The following is a 21,969-nucleotide window of genomic DNA, read 5'->3' on the forward strand; positions in this document are numbered from 1 at the left end:
AAGTGCAAAAGTGCATCGTCATGGCATTGTTTTACCGATTCCAAATTACATAACAAAAATTGTGGTTGGTAATGTAATCTAGATTATTCGTTTTAGGTAATGTATTCTGACAACTTTTTTGATTACTTTTAGATAACTTTTGACCAAACTCGTTTATCATTGATTTAAATAGGATGATCTTGTAGCTTACCATATTGATATAAAAATCAATATATAAATATAAAGAGAAGGAAAACATATTCCTTTGTTTTCAACAATATGCAGTGTATTAAATATTAGGCCTACTCATCAAGTAGGCTATGTCAGGGTTTCCCAGACTCGGGTTCAAGTGAGTTTAATCAAAAGCTATTAAGTAATTAAGTCATACACATTTAAAATTCAAATAAATACCTTTAAAATAAAAACAATTAAAATAAAACATTCACTGAAAAAGATTTGTTTACCTGCATGTCATGTGACCATTAACCTAGATCAGAGAACTGTGAACTTAATTAAATTATTATTTATTATTATTATTATTATTATTGACTTGATCAAATGTATTAACTTAAAATCTAAGCGCTTACTTCAAGTAAATATATTAGGTCAAAAAAGGTTCAGCTGACAAAAAAGTTGGGGAATCCATGCATTGCATGTAAATAAGGAAATCAGGAGTGTGGCAATGTGGCAATGTTGAGAAAACTATGGAGTCAATATAATGCCACATAGTTTTGCAAAAGAATAAAGTATCACAAAAGAAAATAAAGTTTTGCAAAACAAAAATAAAGTTTTGAGCAAAGAAAAAATGTTTTGCAAAACAAAAATAAAGAATGGCAAAGGGGAAAACAAGTTTTGAAAAAAAAAAAAGATTTGCAAAATAAAATAAAGTACTGCAAAAAGAAAGATATAATTAATTGCAAAAAATTAATGACAGCTGCAATCCTATTTTATGTCTGCAACATATCTTCCGTACTCACACCTATAAGTTATTTGCAACGCTGCTTTTATTCTGCGTTTCAGTCAAGCGTGTGCTCGCAATACCGTTTTCCCTTTGCGCTTCACTTTTCTCTGCGTTTCTCTTCTTGGCGCTGTTTTAACGTGGGGGTGGAGTCAAGAAACCCCGCGAGACCGCGAAGTCACGTCATCGACCGTTGACGTTCGAACTTGAGTGTGTGGGCCAGTACTTCCGGTGATCTGACAGCGAGAGCGGGAGACAGCGAGAGATAACAGCGACCGAGTTCCATTACAGAGATATTTTTTCATAATGAGTGTTTTTAGGATTCAAGAGAGGTGACTTGCCTTTGGGTGACAGCCTCAGCACTTCATCGTTGTGTGCCGTTATGTACCATTTCGTCACGTTACAACAGTTAAGTCAGCTTTCATGCATTCCCCGTTGACGCTGCGGTACGGGCTGAGTGGATGCAGAAGATCCGGAGGGATAACTTCAACCCGACCAAATTTTTAAATGCATAATTTTCAGTGTATTTCACCTGTGCGTTTCTATGCTTTCTATTACTGCATTTATTTTGTGCAAGTGAGATGAGTAAAGATCTGTTTCATAAATCATTATATGTCTGGTGTTATTGTAGCCTAGTCAGAATAGAGAAAATAGTATTTATGGAGATAGATTGTAGCCTATCTCGGCAAACATGTGAATGTTCACGGTGCATTTTATGCAAAACAACTCTAATCGTAGTTTTAACTCTATTTACAGTAGGCATAATTGTCATTGCATTGCGTATGCAGCATGAGTCAAATACAATCTTCTGTTCGTGAACAGTTGTATTTCATTCGTACTTGATAGCGTCACTCAGCTCGCTCTGGCTACTCCGGTTATCTCTTTATTTAGGCTACAATAAAACCAAATATGTTATAAACCACCACTCTGCCTCTTTTCATTTTCATTTAAAAAAATCTTAAACATATTAATGGCCAAACAAATGTGGTTCAGGCAACGCAATTGATTATCTTCACTGCATATATTTAACAACACGAAATATAAAACACAACCCTGACTTTTTTTGTTTTCATTTTAAAAAATATGATACATAAAAAAACAGTATAATATTGATCATTAAAACTGACATTTAGCAAAAAGAGACAGGGTTGTGTCATTTTACTTTATTATATATGTAGCCTACATACAGTCAAGAGAATGTAGGCAACGTGTAATAAAATATTTTATATGTTTTAAATATATAAAATAAAATGACATAACCTTTTTTTTTTTTGTTAAATGTCAGTTTTAATGATCAATAGCATTATAAAAGTATACGTAGCCTAAAAGGTGTAAGAAGCTATAGCAAACGATTCAGTCAAACATAAGTCAGCTCTCTAGGCTACAACGTTAAAGTTAATTAGACTAAATATATAAAAGCTATGAAACTTCACTTTGCCCTCAGCCAAAACGTTTTGCCAGGGAACAAATGATAGATTAATGAGACAAATAAAATAAATAAATAAATCGCCCGTTAGATATACACAAGATGATTTAGATCTCATGTTAAACCACTAGACTAGTAATATTTATATATCATAGTGACATGAATTGTTTTGCGATCTGCTGCGACGTGACTTCGCGGGGTTTCTTGACTCCACCCCCACGTTAAAACAGCGCCATGAAGAGAAACGCAGAGAAAAGTGAAGCGCAAAGGGAAAACGGTATTGCGAGCACACGCTTGACTGAAACGCAAAATAAAAACAGCGTTGCAAATAACTTAGTAGGTGTGAGTAAGGAAAATATGTTGCAGAGATAAAATAGGATTGCAGCTGTCATTGATTTTTTGCAATTAATTATATCTTTCTTTTTGCAGTACTTTATTTTATTTTGCAAATCTTTTTTTTTTTAATACTTTTTTCCCCTTTGCCATTCTTTATTTTTGTGAGCAGAACATTTTTTCTTTGCTCAAAACTTTATTTTTGTTTTGCAAAACTTTATTTTCTTTCGCGATACTTTATTCTTTTGCAAAACTATGTGGCATTATATTGACTCCATAGAAAACACTTCTTAACAGTGATTTGTGTAATGGTGTAACCTGACCATTTCACAGCACCAAGGGAATTTCTTTTTGACTTCATATCACCACGCATTTCATTTGCAAATGAATATGTATTTATTTATTTATCACTGTTTATAGAAACATTTAAAATAGGGTTATACACAGTAAGTCATAAAAACACACACATAAACGTAGCTTATAACAGGTTCTGGGCTAAGCAGGAATGAACAGATTATTTGTATATACAAGTATATCTGAATGCCTGTTAACATTATTAGCACATTATCATTGAATAATTTCAGTCGGCCTCATGTATGCTGACTCTCTTGCATGTGTTCTCAGTGCAGCGCTCCAGAATGAGCTGAGGACTGGGCCGAGGAGGAATGACTGGGATACTTTTACCCAGTTCTTCTGCTTGAGGAGAGTCGGATTTTGCAATGTTCTCTACATAAACACAAACATAATACAGCATGTCAGGTTTGAGATTTGTCAACCAGAGCTACATATGCATTAATGTTACTTACAGCCACATAAAAGAAGCATGACGTGAACAGTCAGTTACTTTGTGAGGAAATAATGGACATAATTCAATAAATAAATAAGGACAATAAAGACTAAAATAAGGCCTGATTTGTTAACATTTGTTAATGCATGAACTATGCTAGTTATCACAAACTAACAATGAATAATACTTTTACAGCATCTCATAATTCTAATTCATGTTAAACTCAACGTTTACTAATACATTTTTAAGATCAAAAGTTGTATCAGTTAACATGAGTTAATGTACTATGAGCATGACCATTTTTATTCACTAACAAGTAATGATGTAAATATATATTGGTAACTGATGTTAACGAATGAAAATGTATTGTAAAGTGTAACCAAAAAGTAAATGTATATGAAATAATATAATATATAATTAATGTAAATGCTGAAATCATTAGACAACATTAACATTACAAAAAAGAGGTTATGTATTTGCAATGGTCCTGTTTAATATAACTATTTCCAGATCTATTTATCTATCATATATTGTGCTGATATACTTTATTCTACATTATATAATAATAATTAAATCAATTTTAAATTAATTATTTTATTTTTTATTTTATTAATGTTTATATTTCATTATTTCGTTTATATTCATCACTATAAATATGTATGTGTATATATATATATATATGTGTGTGTATGTATGAATGAATGAATGAATGAATGAATGTATGTATATATATATATATATATATATATATATATATATATATGTGTGTGTGTGTGTGTGTGTGTGTGTGTGTATATATATATATATATATATATATATATATATATATATATATATATATATATATATATATTAGTGCTGTCAAATCGATCTAACATAAAAGTTTGACTTCATATAATATATGTGCATATAAATATTCTATTTATATGTGTGTGTGTGTGTGTGTGTGTGTGTGTGTGTGTGTGTCTGTGTTTGGTTGTTTGTGTCTGCTATGTCCCACTATAAGGCACTAGACATATTTCTTTATGGAGAACACACACCTCTGTCTGTCTTCCTCTCCTGCAGTGGAGATCGTGTCACATTGGAATGGGAGTTTAGTCTTCCTCGCTGCTGTAAGAACCGTCGGCTCTGTCTCCGATAGGTGTCCTGACTGAGACGCCGACGTCCAGTGGGATGGATGCTCTGGGCGTTGCGTATGGTAGATCTGTTGGCCCAAATGAAAAAATGATTACATATTTCGATATTTTGTGAAGTATGATCAGCCAAAGTGTTCAGTTATTGTTATGTGGTGTTTTATTTCTGCTGTACCTTCTTGGTGGTGGTGTTGCTCTACTGACCACATTCCTCTCAGCATCCACCTCTCTCTTCTCTCCCGTCCTGCACAGGAACAGGGATGGGTAGAAGCCTGTATCGTCTCCTTTCCTGCATGAGAATTTTTTTTTTCAGACATCTGGGAATGTGATTCAATTATGAATCATCAAATGACTGCGAGCATTTCGACTGTTATGACACACCATGAAGTAAAAGTTAGTTGACTCATACCTGACCACCCACCACCCATCCAGAGGTTTATGGATGACCTCAATCATCTCTCCTGCCTGGAGAGTCATCTCATCCTCTTCGGCAGCTTTATAGCCTTTAATGGTTTTATAGAGCTCTCCTGTTGTGGGTAAATATCAGCATAATTCAAACAGCACAATTACTCGCTCCCAAAATAGTGTTTTTGGACTCATATCAGTGGCATTATGGCAATACACACTGACCTTCATAATTAGGCTCTGGTTCCTCGGATTCATCCGCTCCATCCAGTGGCTCTAAGTATGAAGCAGGAACCCAGCCTCTCTTGGACTCACACTGACAAAACCACCAGCCTGTAAACATCAGATCAGATCACACATCAGACCACCTTTACACTTTACTGTTCTTCTCAAATGTGGAAAGAGAATAAGGGTATTATGAGTAGGTATGTGTGTGAATTAGATAGATAGATAGATAGATAGATAGATAGATAGATAGATAGATAGATAGATAGATAGATAGATAGATAGATAGATAGATAGATAGATAGATAGATAGATAGATAGATAGATAGATAGATTTTTCCCTCACCATTTTGGCTTTTCTCCACAATGTCCACCATGTCTCCCATCTTTAGGGTGAGCTCGTACTTTGAGCTCTTGCTGTAGTCTGCAATCACTCTGTAGCTCTCAAGCATAATTGGCCCTGTGATTTCTGAACAAAGAACAGCAGATATAAAACCTGTCGGGAAATGGCATAAGGTATTTTGCAATTAAATGATATCATCAGAAACAGGAAAGCTGATCTCACCTGATGTGGTGTTGCTCCGTGCTCTGTTTGTGGACATAATGAAGGTCTCGTTTCTTTTGTATCTATAGAAAGAAATATATTTCTGAAAATACTGCTTTCTTAAATTCTTAAAAGTTGATCAACTATTGCAGGTGAGATCTTTTTTTGGCCTTTTTAATACAAAGCAGATAGGATCCAACACAGGAGGGACAGCACAATCTCACAATTACGTTTTGGCAAATTGGTGGATAATTCATATGTATTCGTACGATCTCGTTTGTACATTTTCCTTCGATCTGCTTACACCCCAATGACGGGTATGTTTTTCTAACAATCATACATCTTTGTAAGATTGACATCGTACAAATTCATAAGAATCGGCACCTAGTCAAATGTTTTCCCGTAAGAACAAATTGTGAGGGAACATGATCAGCAAATATCATGAGCAATATTTGAGCATTGCCCATATAACCACTATGGTTTACAGCATTAGAACGTGAACCACTAAGTTATACCACATCTCTGAGTTTAAGCACACAGTCTTACGGGTGTGGTGCTGGTGGAGTTTCATCTTCAAGCCGCATTTTGAAGAAGTCACAAATGAGCTGACAGCGAGAGATCTTCTTCGGCAGGTTGAGAAGGGAACGGAAGTATTCAGCAAGAGTCACCTGCCTCGTCTCGGTCGTTTTCTGGTTGTCCAGCCATTTAGGAGCTGAGAGAGATTGAATTACCTTCATTTATATCGATTATATTTACAATACAGGATAATAATGCAACAACGTTTGTTTCTTCTATACAGCAGATCTGGAAGAAAATAGCGTGACAGTCCTGCTTAAGTAAGTTCAGTGATTCAGTTCAGTTCATTTCTGATTATTATAAATTTAGTTTATTTATTTATATATGTAGAACTCTGTAGCTTTGTAAAAGCTTGCTTCTACTACGCATGCGCGAGTATGTGTTACGGTGATGAAGTTATATGCTTGCATGTTCAACTCCTGCATCTCCTCTAGTAAAGACAGTCATGTGTTGTTAAATGAATCTTTGCCTTGCCGCTCGTCATTCAACAATATAGGCTATATATATACTGTTTTCTACCGCTCTGTAGAAAACAGTGATGTCATCGTCCAGCTCAGTTCAGGTCTCTAATGGTGTCTATGCAGGCAGATCAATATTATTGTTGAATATTAAGTGTCCCCAACTAAGCAAACCAAAAGTGACAAAGGTGACAGTGGCAAGGAACCAAAACTCCATCAGGAGTTCCATCAGTTCTCCTCTGCCCAATGATTCAACGAACGAACAGTGTATGATTATGATTCAGGCAGCATTGTAGGTCAGAAGTCAGGTTGGATTGGAACATTCAGAATATTATCCAGTTCGATCTTCAGATGGAATGTTTCACTTGTGTGGTATGTTGAACTGTGGTATGACCATGTTGCACAAACTCTTTTAAGACACTTTTTGTTTCAATAGCTATCTGTATCTTTCCTGCCACATTGGAAAGTCCAAAGAAAGTACAGCTTATTAGCAGCCGTTGCAATATCCCCTATGAAATAAAATAGTTTGCAGAACTGAAACTCAAACTAAAAAAAAACATAACAAGAAGGCAAATCATTGTATTACATGCCAATAGAAAAGGCAACGTGTTAGGCAGCTTTCATGAACTCTATACAGACTGATATGCTTGACGCGAAGCAGGTGTTTCCTCTTCTGATAGGAACACTGAGACCGAAAACTTATTTCTGTATTTTCTGAAAAATGAAACTGTCACACCATAATGGCACATTTATTGCTGGCTGGTAAGTCTTTAGCTGCTGTTAACCTGGTAAATCATTTATGATGCAACATTTTTTTCTTTCTGAAAGACATTTACTGTAAAAAGTGACAGTAAAGACATGTACCTGGTAATGTGGGAATGATTCTGTCATTTGCGTCAATGTCTCCTGCCTCAATAGGGAACATTTCCTTTATTGTTTTCTGTAAAGGAAAAATATTTGTTAAAAAAACAAGCTTTTGCATTCAGTTTTATCTATCTACTTGTTGCAGACTGATTACATGTTGCAGAAAAACATTCGGTAAAAGTTTACAATAATGTTCCATTTGTTCATATTAGTTAGTTAACATGAACAAACAATGAAAAATACTTTTATTAACCTTAGTTATTGTTAATTGCAAATATTTCCTAATACATTTTTAAAACCAAAAGTTGTTTATTTAATGGTTTGGACCTAATAATGAATAGTTGTACTTTTTTATTACTGTATAATACTGTAACAAATGTATTGCTCATTGTTAGTTAATGTTAGTTAATGCCCTAATGGGTCCTTATTGTAAAGTGTTACCATACTTCTATATAAATGTGACAAAGCGTGACTACAAATACAGGAATTGCTTGCAGCAATGAAAATTAAATCAGTTGGGTAAAGGGAAAAGTAACACTCTACCACCATACTTTCAATTGTTGAAAACTGAAAAAGAGACTTACATGAAATGTGTGGATTTCTGGATAGCGTCTGTACACCAGCTTTTCAGACTGATCACTCCATTTAACCAGGAGCATGTACACCTTTAGAAAAAAAAATTAATGTATTTTCTCTTATAGAAAAAACACTCTATGATAATCATAATGTAATCATCATAGCACTCGTTCATTATGTATAGCATACAGTGTCAATGCACCACAATAATGTGTAAAATGTGAAATATCATGTGTGAAATGCTGATTTTGGAGTAGTTTACTTACATAGTGCTGGCTAGGAAAGAATCTTTTCTCAAAGCCCAACAGTTCCACATGTCGCACGTAAGATTCAGCCATCCTGCAGAACAGAAGTCTGACCGCGGGCGAGGGTTATGATCTGATCACCGCTGGGGTTTATAGAGTTATATGGACTATGACCGTGGGAGGGGCGACCTGCACCAAACACTTCCTATTCCACAAACCCTGATGAGGAAATACAGATAGAAAATTCCAGAAGTAGTTGTGCGTTTAATACTTTACAGTAAGTGTAGTTAACGTTATGTATGATAATTAACCAATGATATGATGTACACTGCACACTATAATACAAAATAGTACATGCAATGGAAAATAGTAAATCACATCATGAAAGTAAAGAAAGAAAGAAAAGATACTAGACAAGTAAAGATCCCCACAACATTATAGGGTGACAAATGTACACCTAAAAAATAATTTTGGTGCTATTTTTAAATGCAGGAAAGGAACATTTAGGAACATAGAAGGAAACCAAACAATTACAATGTTGTTCAAGGATTGAGCTTTTTATGATTAAACAACTTTAATTCCTAATTAAATTACTGTATTTGTCTTTCTTTTTGCTGATACAAAGCACTTTTTGCTGATTACTTACAAAGCACTAAATGGTTTAGCTCCGCAGTACTTGAGCGAGCTCTTAACGCATTATAGTCCTTCACGTCTATTGCAATCTCAAAATTCCAGCCAGTTGATAATACCTAGAATATCAAAATCGACTGCTGGCGGTAGATCCTTTTCCTATTTACCACCAAAACTCTGGAACAGTCTTCCTAAAGTTGTCCGGGAAGCAGACACACTCTGTCAGTTTAAATCTAGAGTAAAAACACATCTCTTTGACCTAGCATACACATAACACATTATAGACTTCTATAATTCAATGTTAGGCTGCATAGATTAGGTCAGCCGGAACCGGGAACACTTCCCATAAATCCTGATGTACTCATTGCATCATAAGAAGGATGGCGTCTACGCTAATATTAGTCTCTCTGTTTATCCCGAGGTTTACCACAGTCCGCCGGATCCAGGCCGTATCCAGATCTGATGAAGGACCAGCGCCTGGACACGACGACAACGCAACCCTGAAGTGTCAACTAGTCTCTCCCCTATGAAGGCTTCCTTCCCTTCCCTTTACCTCTGTACAGATAAAAAGTTGTCAGGATAATTCCGTAATACGCATGTGCACACCGTCAGCGTTCTCATGGGTTCGCGTTTTTGAAGTTTGCGAAGAAAGAACTTAAGAGTTTCCTGTTGAAACAGTGTGGTGTTAGCAGCCCCTAAGTTAATAACTAATGATCGTTGCGACGGAAGTGAATCAATCAAAACTTTATCTGGACAATAACTTTATTTTAGAGCTGCTGTAAAGCCAAAACAATCTCTGTTACTTTAATTTCCTATTATCACTGTAAAGGTGCTTTGAAACAATCTACACTCACCTAAAGGATTATTAGGAAGACCATACTAATACTGTGTTTGACCCCCTTTCGCCTTCAGAACTGCCTTAATTCTACGTGGCATTGATTCAACAAGGTGCTGAAAGCATTCTTTAGAAATGTTGGCCCATATTGATAGGATAGCATCTTGCAGTTGATGGAGATTTGTGGGATGCACATCCAGGGCACGAAGCTCCCGTTCCACCACATCCCAAAGATGCTCTATTGGGTTGAGATCTGGTGACTGTGGGGGCCATTTTAGTACAGTGAACTCATTGTCATGTTCAAGAAACCAATTTGAAATGATTCGAGCTTTGTGACATGGTGCATTATCCTGCTGGAAGTAGCCATCAGAGGATGGGTACATGGTGGTCATAAAGGGATGGACATGGTCAGAAACAATGCTCAGGTAGGCCGTGGCATTTAAACGATGCCCAACTGGCACTAAGGGGCCTAAAGTGTGCCAAGAAAACATCCCCCCACACCATTACACCACCACCACCAGCCTGCACAGTGGTAACAAGGCATGATGGATCCATGTTCTCATTCTGTTTACGCCAAATTCTGACTCTACCATCTGAATGTCTCAACAGAAATCGAGACTCATCAGACCAGGCAACATTTTTCCAGTCTTCAACTGTCCAATTTTGGTGAGCTCGTGCAAATTGTAGCCTCTTTTTCCTATTTGTAGTGGAGATGAGTGGTACCCGGTGGGGTCTTCTGCTGTTGTAGCCCATCCGCCTCAAGGTTGTGCGTGTTGTGGCTTCACAAATGCTTTGCTGTATACCTCGGTTGTAACGAGTGGTTATTTCAGTCAAAGTTGCTCTTCTATCAGCTTGAATCAGTCGGCCCATTCTCCTCTGACCTCTAGCATCAACAAGGCATTTTCGCCCACAGGACTGCCGCATACTGGATGTTTTTCCCTTTTCACACCATTCTTTGTAAACCCTAGAAATGGTTGTGCGTGAAAATCCCAGTAACTGAGCAGATTGTGAAATACTCAGACCGGCCCGTCTGGCACCAACAACCATGCCACGCTCAAAATTGCTTAAATCACCTTTCTTTCCCATTCTGACATTCAGTTTGGAGTTCAGGAGATTGTCTTGACCAGGACCACACCCCTAAATGCATTGAAGCAACTGCCATGTGATTGGTTGATTAGATAATTGCATTAATGAGAAATTGAACAGGTGTTCCTAATAATCCTTTAGGTGAGTGTATATTGTTAAAAGCGCTATATAAATGAAGGTGACTTGACTTGACTTTCTTGACAGATGCTATCGGACAATGTGGAGAATGGTAAATTATAACCAATCCAACTAAGAGTAAATAGACATACATTATCTAACAGATGTGTTAGAGATATAAATTGATTGTGTTAGAGTTATAATCAGAGTAAGTTACTTTTGCATTACAATTTAGCATTACTCCTTTAAAAAAGTAACTTATTGTGGTACATAGTTATTTTTATGGAAAGTAATAGTTTATGAATTGCTACTTTTGTGTTACTTTTCCTTACCAGGGCTTTTCCTTACACACGCCTCTGCACCTTCCTCCCAATTATGGGGACATAAGACGCGTCAGTCAATAAATCAGAAAACTAAGTAACTTGAATTACTTATTTGAAAAAGTAACTCAAATATTTTGTTGTAAATTTAAAAGTAATGCATTACTCTACCAGTTACTTTTAAAAAGTAATCTAATTATGTAACTCGTGTGTTTTGTAATGCATCACCCCAACACTGGTTATAACAATATAGAGAAATATAAATATGTACATGAATATTTACAGTCATTGATAGTTTATGCTATTGTTGGCTTACAGTTAATGGCGGCATACTCGATGAGCAGTTCCTCACGTTCACATCTGTGCCTTTTAGAGGTCGTTATTTATCAAAAAAGAGAAGTAAGCGATTGTAAAAACAATATCTCTTTCAAGTGGTCATTGCCTTTTATGGCTTGTTTCTCTTTTTTAAGTATCAGATTTCTTTCGAGGCAGATATCATTGAATAGTTGGAAACAGACATGACTCATATTTTGATCAAATATTACACTGCTTCAGAAGACATTTTTATAAAAGCCTTAGAATCATTTTCACATTATTTTACCACAGTGACAGCATTTCTCAAGCCAGAAGATTTCACAGGGGATTTTGGAAGATTTATGATGAAATATGTAACCACAAACCTCCCCACATGTAGCATCCTTCAACATGTAAAATGCTTACAATACAATATTTGAATTACATCTCAACTACCGAAAAATGGACAGGTTAAAATGACATATAATATATTTGATGTTGACAACCGTAAAAATACATAATAATAAAAATACTATTGTATGTGTGTGTTTGTGTGTAGTATTTTTTATGGTTGTTAAAAATGCTTTGGAATGATATTTATTGTAAAAAAAAAAAAAAGTGCAACATAAATAAATTGGGATTAAACTTAAAATGTTTCTCTTCTCCTGTGTTAAAAGATACATTTTAATACAAAGTCAGTAGTTTTAAGATACTGTTTTAAATGATTGGTTTTGCCTGCAGTAACAACATAAACTCACTTTGCTAACAACAGGTTTTCACTTTTATAATATCACCATTTTTTTTTGTAATGCAGCATAAATGGATCTTTATTCATGAAATTATATTGCATTTATATTTTTGGAAGGGGTCCCTCATATCATCATATCATTGGCATAAACAAACTAAATCTACATAATTTAGTTATCACTACAGTTTAATATTCTTAAATATAAAATAATCAAAGCCAGGACTATATTATAAATAATAAATAAATAATAATAATAATAATAAATATAGCAATTTTAAGCAGACATGTTCCGCTTTTGATGTGAATTTATATCAAATATAAACTTTAAATACTCCCGTTCATGAATAAGATTCTTTGTGTACCTTGCTAAACAAAATTATATTTTTCAATGACGTGTTACCACGTTAACAATATTTAAAAATTAAAGCAAAAAGTAAATATTTGTCTCTGAGTCATTATTGAAGTTACATAAAATGTGGAAGAAGTGAAGAAACTTGTGAAAGACTCGTGGTCTGGGTGACTTCTTCGTGGATTTTCTTCACCCACACAAGACTTAGTCCCTAAACACACACACACATCTTTTCCCTTTTTTGACTGATGTCTGCTTTTTCTCATGTCTCTGTGTGATATTTATAACATCTCGTTTTAATAAGAAAAATGCGGAAATGCGATGTTGGCTTTTATTAAACAAGAAAACAGATTGTGAGATCATCATTGCTTCAGTGTTTCCTGATACTGTCTCCAGACACTGTTTGCAACACTACTTTTCATGCATTTCTATGAAGAATGACTAATAACATCGAAGAACTGTTTTAACTGCTATTTATTGTGCTTTAATGACAAAAATCCAAGAAAGCTGTCTGTTACCAATTGTTTCCTAAAAGGACACTTTCCGAATTTCCAAATCACTGTTTATTTTTACTCACCATAGCACAAGGAGTTGTAAAATGTATGAGTCATATGTTGAGATTAAGATCAGTAGGTCATGAGGACACGTTGGAACAAGAGACATGAAAATGTTAGACTGAACGATAAGGTTTACACAGTTTCACACTTTCTCTATTATATATATATCGCCATGTTTCATTGAACAAGCATGAAAAACATTGTTTAAATATATTCCAAATAAGGATCAATAAAGCTTATTTGGATTTATTTTACAAAATTATGTTTAGAAAGAATACAGTATCCTGAAAAAGGGACATTTCTTTTTTTTTGCTTAGTTTATTTAGTTTATGTTTAGTATTTGTAATAGAGAAAGTGTGTAGGGCCAAACAGGAAATAATTAAATCTAAATCTGAATATATATCTGAATATATATTTATAAGCCTGAATATGTAAATCTGAATATAATCATACCTATATATTCAGACTTACATTTATATATTCAGACTATATATTCAGACTTATAAACTATTTATTCAGACTTACATTTATATATTCAGACTTACATTTATATATATTCAGACTTATAAACTATTTATTCAGATTTACATTTATATATTCAGACTTACATTTATATATATTCAGGCTTATAAACTATATATTCAGATTTGCATTCATATTTTCAGGCTTATAAACTATGTATTCAGATTTACATTTATATAGTCAGACTTATATATTTAGACTTGCATTTATATATTCAGGCTTATAAACTATATTCAAATTTACATTAATATATTCAGACTTATAAACTATATATTCAGACTTATAAACTATATATTCAGATTTACATTTATATATTCAGATTTATATTCTTATTTTCAGATTTACATTTATATATTCAGGCTTTTAAACTTATTCAGATTTGCATTTATATTTTCAGATTTATATTCATATTTTCAGACTTGCATTTATGTATTCAGATTTGCATTAATATATTCAGACTTATAAACTGTATATTCACATTTACATTTATATATTCAGATTTACAGTATATTCATATTTTCAGACTTGCATTTATATATTCAGACTTATAAACTATATATTCAGATTTGCATTTATCAGGCTTATAAACTATATATTGGGATTTACATATTTACATATTTTATATATTTATATTACCATTTATATATTTAGATTTGTATCTATATATTCAAAGCTAGCCTATATATAGCCTATTCTGATTTACACATTGTCAGCGTTGGTTGCAGCAGAAATGAAACAGAATCTAAGTGCAGAAGTCTTTATTTAAAAATAAACTTCAACATTCACAAAACAGAATCTTAAGAACAGGAACAAGGACCAGGGGCTCGTTCTTCGTACGTTGCTTATTACATCCGAGATCAAATGACACATCCAAGATGATATCATCGTGCTAATCATGATCTGGCTAACTCGGTTCTTCGAACACACTTGCCGGATATGATTAGTATCGCTGGATTGAGTTATCTGAGATAATTGCGCGTTCATGCGCTGGTTTAAAAGGGGATATGTATCGATAGTAGAAACATTGATCAGCAACGCTGCTATTGGCTGCTCATCATGGCCAAAGAGCTGGCACAGTTTTTCTCCGCAGCAGAGCAAGAGTTATTGCTTGAAGGTTATGCAGAATATAAAACCTTAATTAAAACGCCAGGGAACACCTCAAAGTGTGCAAAAGCCAGGAGAGAGGGCTGGCAAAAAGTAGCAGACAAATTAAATGCGTAAGTGCTCACCATGTTATGGTTCTATCAATTATTACAGTATATATTCTTGTATTTTAATAATTTCATAATTGCTTAATGTCAGAGCCACCTCAGGACCCACTAGAACATGGGAACAAGTAAAAGTGAAGTACAAGAATATTCTTCAGAATGGAAATCTTTTCTACTTCTACTGTTCTTTGTCTCTTTTACAAAAGAAAAACACTGTTAAATGATGTGTTTGTCTGTTTATAACAGCAACCAAGAAAAAGGCTGAGCTGAAAAAAACAGGTGGTGGTCCTGCTCCCCCACATTATACCCCAGCAGAAGAGCTGGCCCTGGGGTTAAATGTGAACCGGCCCATTGTGGAGGGCATCCCTGGGGGCAGCTCTTCCTCAGACCAACAGCCAGGGACCAGTAGCAGCAACACCTTCATTACTGGTAAATGAGCTTTAAATTATCTTGCTACACTGTAAAATAATTTTTTGCTGCATTAAATTAAGTAGGCCTATACAATCCAAATGGCTAGTACAGTAATTTCAACTGTTAAATATTGAGTAGTGATCAATTGCTTTGACTTGTGAAGGTGAAAACGTACTCGGTTACTAACGTAACCTCGGTTCTCTCTAGAAGAGGGAACGAGTACTGCGTAAGTATCTTACGCTAGGGGAAAATCCCTTTTCCGCGAGATATTGAAGCCAAAAAACTATCCTTAATTTTGTATTAATGTAAAACGCGTTGCAGCAGCATACAGACATAGGCAAGACGGCTCGTGTGCCTATTGGCTGTCCTGCGGCAACTGCAGCAGCCTATCGAGCGAGGCCAAGCGTGACGTCAGACCAAATGAGGGTGCTTCGCGCCCACTGCGTCATGTCCCGCCGAAACGGGCGTGGCTTAGGCCTATAAATAAGGCTCGCAGGCAGCTGATATCTGGTTTTTCATCGCCGAAGCGAACCAGAGCGTGTTGCATGCACGGCAAGATACGCAGTACTCGTTCCCTCTTCTAGAGAGAACCGAGGTTACGTTAGTAACCGAGTACGTTCTCTTACGAGAGGTCTCTCGTACTGCGTAAGTATCTTACGCTAGGGGACCCAATGTAAAACGCCGTGCGTGCTGGGATCTAACACCAAAGACCCAAGGGCAAGCGCCCGGAACTCACAGAGAGTCCGGGAAAGAAAGGGGGCAGAGCCACACTTTTCCCACATACAGCAGCGTCCCACAGGCGCAAATTACTTAACCATATATCATACAGACAGGGCGGAACTCGGCCTGAACTGATGAGAAAATTGTGGGTCTTATACATTTTGCCCATAAGCAATTTATGGTCGATCAGCGAGCAGCGCTCAGCGGTCTCAGTATTCTGAACCGATAGCATCAGAACAGACAGTACTGATTCATTAGACCGACAACAGCCTGGCCTGTAAGGCGGGAACCTCTAGGTTATAAAACCTTATAAATGTAGACGGGGAGGCCCAGCCTGCCGCCATACATATATCTTGTAAGGCAATCCCACTGGACCAGGCCCACGATGAGGCCATGCCCCTCGTGGAGTGCGCTCTGACACCCAACGGGCACTGCATGCCCTTGGAAGTGTACGCCAGTGCTATAGCGTCAACTATCCATCTGGATAGGCTCTGTTTCGACGTGGCTAGTCCCTTAGAACGCCCGCTGAACGAAACAAAGAGCTGCTCCATCTGTCTGAAGGCAGACGAGCGAGACACATAAGCTCTTAATGCCCTGACTGGGCAAAGGAAGCTCGCGTCTCTCTCCTCGTCAGAGACCGGCAGGGCAGACAGGGAAATGACCTTTGCCCTAAACGGTGTGTTGAGGGATTTTGGAACATAACCGTGCCTAGGTTTGTGTATAACTCTCGAGTCATTTGGCCCAAACTCCATACACGTTGCGCTTACTGAGAGCGTGTGTAAGTCCCCCATGCGCTTCACTGAAGCGAGAGCCAGAAGAAACACTGTCTTGAAAGACAAGTGTTTAAAATCAATCGTTTGGATAGGCTCGAATGGGTCACCTTTCATGGCTTCCAACACCGTAGAAAGGTCCCACACAGGGACTGAGGGAGGCCTGGGAGGATTCAGCCTCTTAGCTCCCCTAAGGAAGCGGATGACTAAATCGTTCCTTCCTATTGACTGACCAATTGTCGGTTTAGAAAACGCTGCTATGGCCGCCACATAAACTTTGAGCATGGAAGGGGTCCTACCCTTATCCAGCAGCTCTTGTAGGAAGGAGAGAACCTCCGTCACCCCACAGTCTGGGGGTGATATGCCACGAGCTGTGCACCAGCTGGAGAACACTGACCATTTCAAGGAATAGAGCCGTCGAGTAGACGGGGCCCTAGCCTGCGTGATCATGTTTAACACTCCCTCTGGGAGGTCAGCGGGTACCCGTTGATGGCCCATACATGAAGGGACCACAGCTCTGGGTGAGGATGCCAAATCGAGCCCTTGGCCTGAGAGAGGAGGTCCCTCCTCACTGGTACTGGCCATGGGGCAGTGCCTGTTAGCTGCATCAGAATTGGGAACCAGGGTTGGTTTTTCCAGAGCGGTGCTATGAGCAGCACTGAGCATCCCTCTTCCATGATCCGTTCTATCACCTGGGGCAGGTGAGAGACGGGGGGAAAAGCATAGAGCGGGCAGCGGGGCCAAACGTGAGCCAGCGCGTTCCTGCTCTTGGAGAAAAATTCCGGACAGTGAGCGTTTTCCTGAGACGCAAACAGGTCTGCCTTCCCTCTGCCGAATTTCTTCCACAGCAGTTCGATTGTCTGTGGGTGTAGAGACCACTCGCCTGTCGGAACGTTGTTCCTGGACAGCCTGTCTGGTCCTATATTTAGGAACCCTGGCACATGCGCTGCTCTCAGCGAGTGCAGGTTGTGCTGAGCCCACATCCTCTGAAATTTTCTGAGCGGGACAGACGCGCTATCATAGAGGCGGCGGCGAACACACACACACAGATCAGAGAGTGAAAGGATATAGGCGCCAGATGACGCAGCAGGAACGGCGACTGAAGGATGCGCGGCCAGCGACTTCAGTGTGATGGCTCGTCCCGCTGAAAAGGCTTCTTCAGACAGCGCGGCTTCTCTCCGGATCCAGCGATGTGAGAGCTTCGCTGTAGAGATGAAAAACCAGATATCAGCTGCCTGCGAGCCTTATTTATAGGCCTAAGCCACGCCCGTTTCGGCGGGACATGACGCAGTGGGCGCGAAGCACCCTCATTGGGTCTGACGTCACGCTTGGCCTCGCTCGATAGGCTGCTGCAGTTGCCGCAGGACAGCCAATAGGCACGCGAGCCGTCTTGCCTATGTCTGTATGCTGCTGCAACGTGTTTTACATTAATACAAAATTAAGGATAGTTTTTTGGCTTCAATATCTCGCGGAAAAGTGATTTTCCCCTAGCGTAAGATACTTACGCAGTACGAGAGACCTCTCGTAAGAGAACTGCTGAACTTAATGTAAAAATATTTTGCCATGAGTTATTGATCACATTTATAATAATAATAATAATAATAAATTGTATTTATAATGCGCCTTTCACATACTCAAAGCGCTACATCATACAGAACAAAATAGTCAAACAATCAAACATTGCAGTAAAAAAAAAAAATATATACACAATTTATAAAATAAAAGCTTGACTAAAAAGATGTGTCTTAAGAAGTCTCTTAAAACAATCCACAGAAGCAGCATCCCTGATAGACGCAGGTAATGTATTCCGTAACTTTGGCGCATTACAGGAAAAGGCCCTTCCCCCCATAGTTTTTAATTTACAACGAGGCTGAAACAGAGAGAGAGAGCCAGCAGAGTGGAGAGGGCGAGCAGGAATGGATGGAGTAACCAAATCACAGATGTAATCTGTAGCCAGCCCATGTACTGCTTTATAAGTTAAAATCAGAACTTTAAAATCAATACGTGACTGAACTGGAAGCCAGTGCAGTTGCTGGAGCACAGGTGTAATGTGATGGCGTGATGATGTGTGAGTCAAAACACGTGCAGCAGAGTTCTGTATATATTGCAACCTCTTAACAGAGTTTGCTGGTAAACCCGCAAAGAGAGAGTTACAATAACCAAGCCTTGGCGTGATGAAGGCATGGATAAGCCTCTCTGCATCAGGCCTAGAAAGAAACGGTCTAATGCGCGCAATGTTCCTCAGATGGAAAAAAGCAACCTTCGTTATGTTTTTAAAATGAGAATTAAAAGTTAGCTGGGCATCAAAAATAACGCCCAAGTTACGAACCTGGCCAGAAGGAGACAATTGGGTGTTGTCTACTGAGATTCTAAAATCCTTACATTTACTGACATTCAAAGGAGTGCCAGTTAATAAGACTTCAGTTTTGGAGCAGTTTAGTTTAAGAAAGTTGAGTTTCATCCACCCTTTAATTTCCAGCAAACAGTCAGACAGGTTTGAAGAGGAAAAATTAAGATCAGGCTGAGAGCTGATATAAATCTGGGTGTCGTCTGCATAGCATCAAGTTACGTCAAGTTACATAGCATCGACAGCATAGCACCTGTCGTCCGCATCAAGTTCAAGGCATTGACGCTTGCTTACAGATCTATCACAGGCTCAGCTCCCTCCTACTTTCACTCACTCCTACGAGTCTACATCCCTACCAGAAGCCTACGATCAGCCAACGAGCGACGTCTCGTGGTTCCATCCCAGAAAGCCACAAAATCACTTTCCAGAACATTCTCATTCACAGTTCCATGCTGGTGGAACGCTCTCCCCTCCCTCATCCGGAATGCAGAATCCCTGACAACCTTCAAAAAACATCTGAAAACCCATCTCTTCCGTGAGCACTTAACCACATAAAAAAAATTAAAAAAAACTCAGTACCCTCCCCTTTCCCTCTAAACCTCACTTATCGGGCTTATGCTACTCTGAATAATGCCTGAACTTTGTATCTTGAGCACTTCTTGCGCTGCTTTTTGTTTTTTGCCTCTTCATGATGACTCGCTTAATCTAGTCCTACTTTGTAAGTCGCTTTGGATAAAAGCGTCTGCTAAATGACTAAATGTAAATGTAAATGTAGCAGTGATAGCTCAGGCCAAATTCCTGAATGATCTGCCCGAGAGGCAACATATAAACACTAAATAAAGTAGGACCCAAGACTGACCCCTGAGGGACACCCTGACACAGAGAAACAGTCTGAGATCTGTTTGAACCCAGGTAGACAAATTGTGAACAACCTGAGAGGTAAGATTCAAACCAGTTTAACACCGTTCCAGACAGACCGGTCCACTTATGCAATCTGTCCAATAATATACTGTGACATATGGTATCGAATGCAGCAGTAAGGTCTAACATGACCAAAATGCCACAAGCCCCAGAGTCAGCTATAACGAGGAGGTCATTCAGAACCCTGACCAGAGCAGTCTCTGTACTGTGTCCAGATCTAAACCCGGATTGAAATCTTTCTAATAGGCTATTCGTACGGAGATGAGTATGGAGTTGCCCAACAACCACACGCTCAAGCACTTTTGCTAGGAAAGGTAAATTAGAAATGGGTCGATAATTTGACATGTCAGATATCGCTACCAGCTTTTTTAAGAACTTTTAGAGCAGAAGAGACATTCCCTGTAATGAGTGAGGCATTTACAATAGTAGTGATGTGGGGTAAAATGACAGGCAGACAATTTTTTTAAAACAGTCGTAGGGAGTGGATCAAGTATGCAAGTAGTAGAGTTCATTGACAAGACAAGTTTAGAAATAAAATCAAAGTCAACAGCACTGAAACTTGAAAAAAAACAAGACCAGAGAGATTAGGAGGATGCACCTCAAGCAACCTCACAGGTTATGGATATTCTCAATTTTAGTTGAAAAATAATTGAGAAATGCATTACACTGCTCAATGGTGGCACAGTTAAAGTCACTAGGAGGTTTAATTAGATTATTGACTGTTCTAAACAGAACACGGGGATTAGAGATGTTGCTACTAACAGTAGAATAATATGCCCCTTTTGCAGCTTTGAGAGCATTTTGATACTCAATCTGATGCTGATTAAACATTAATCTATGAACTGTTAGACCAGATTTTTTATATTTCCGCTCCAACTGCCTGCCTAACGCCTTTGATTTGCGCAACTCAGATGTGTACCAGGGAGATGATCTCTTAAAAGACACAACACGTTTTGGAGCAAACTCATCCAGAATAGATGTACATTCTGTTCATATAGTGTAGTTCATTGTAATGCCATTGTGTTTCCTCTTTTGTGCAGTTTTACACAATACACCAACACTTTTACCTGTTCCCAAGGAAGTGGTGGCTGAAATATGTGCAGTAAGTGGACTTTTTCTAACTGTACATCAAAAGGGAAGAAAGTGCAACACTTTGTAATGCCCATTTGTTTTCATTGCACAAGACAGTGAAGAAACCCTCTCAGATGACTGTCCTTTGGAGGAAGTACTTGTAAGTGCATAAATAACTTTACTTAATTTATAGTTTTCTACATATTATTTCTGACTGCAATATGAGTTGCAGGAGGAAAGGCCTACTGCACAAAGTGATATAGAGGTGGGCAGTGTAGTAGCCTACTTTTACTTTTTTTTTTTGTTGCATGAGGCTTGTGTTGACAGTTCTTTTTCTTTTTGTTTAATTCTTTTTATCCAAACATGGCACAGGGTGATATCCGTACCCTAAATAAATAGAATCTACAACAGAAAATTGAGTATTTTGACCTGAAAAAAACAAAAATTAAGGGGAGAAATAGAACTTGACACCTTAAAGAAGAGAAAACTGGCACTAGAGATTGAGTTGCTTCAAAAGGAACTTCAGAGTAAGTGCTAATACACTATTTCACACA

General features: G+C 37.8%; 2 protein-coding genes across 2 annotated transcripts; one reads left to right on the top strand and one right to left on the bottom strand.

Moving 5' to 3' along the window:
* Nucleotides 1-3,068: 3,068 nt before the first annotated feature.
* On the bottom strand, nucleotides 3,069-8,771 carry ncf1 (neutrophil cytosolic factor 1). The gene is made up of 11 exons (XM_084115382.1): nucleotides 8,531-8,771; nucleotides 8,273-8,353; nucleotides 7,689-7,764; nucleotides 6,337-6,502; nucleotides 5,812-5,873; nucleotides 5,593-5,715; nucleotides 5,247-5,354; nucleotides 5,026-5,143; nucleotides 4,792-4,905; nucleotides 4,524-4,687; nucleotides 3,069-3,422 (listed from the first exon to the last, which is right to left on the bottom strand). The coding sequence occupies exons 1-11, from the start codon at nucleotides 8,600-8,602 to the stop codon at nucleotides 3,277-3,279; spliced, it is 1,230 nt and encodes a 409-aa protein (XP_083971508.1). The 5' UTR covers nucleotides 8,603-8,771; the 3' UTR covers nucleotides 3,069-3,276.
* Nucleotides 8,772-14,786: 6,015 nt separating this feature from the next.
* LOC311083795 (uncharacterized protein) lies at nucleotides 14,787-21,503 on the top strand (the record flags this gene model as incomplete). The annotated part of the gene is made up of 3 exons (XM_084115538.1): nucleotides 14,787-15,184; nucleotides 15,422-15,604; nucleotides 21,385-21,503. The coding sequence occupies exons 1-3, from the start codon at nucleotides 15,181-15,183 to the stop codon at nucleotides 21,501-21,503; spliced, it is 306 nt and encodes a 101-aa protein (XP_083971664.1). The 5' UTR covers nucleotides 14,787-15,180.
* Nucleotides 21,504-21,969: the final 466 nt, after the last annotated feature.

This window comes from Abramis brama (assembly GCF_963993115.1).
Source record: "Abramis brama genome assembly, chromosome: 5".
Taxonomy (NCBI): domain Eukaryota; kingdom Metazoa; phylum Chordata; class Actinopteri; order Cypriniformes; family Leuciscidae; genus Abramis; species Abramis brama.

Bases quoted from the DNA above. Each gene is read 5' to 3' on its own strand.
- ncf1 (XM_084115382.1), bottom strand. From the start codon at position 8,602: ATGGCTGAATCTTACGTGCGACATGTGGAACTGTTGGGCTTTGAGAAA. The intron at 6,503-7,688 runs GTACATGTCTTT...AATCTCTCTCAG, and splicing joins AATCATTCCCACATTACCAG to CTCCTAAATGGCTGGACAAC. The intron at 4,688-4,791 runs GTACAGCAGAAA...TTGGGCCAACAG, and splicing joins GCAACACCACCACCAAGAAG to ATCTACCATACGCAACGCCC.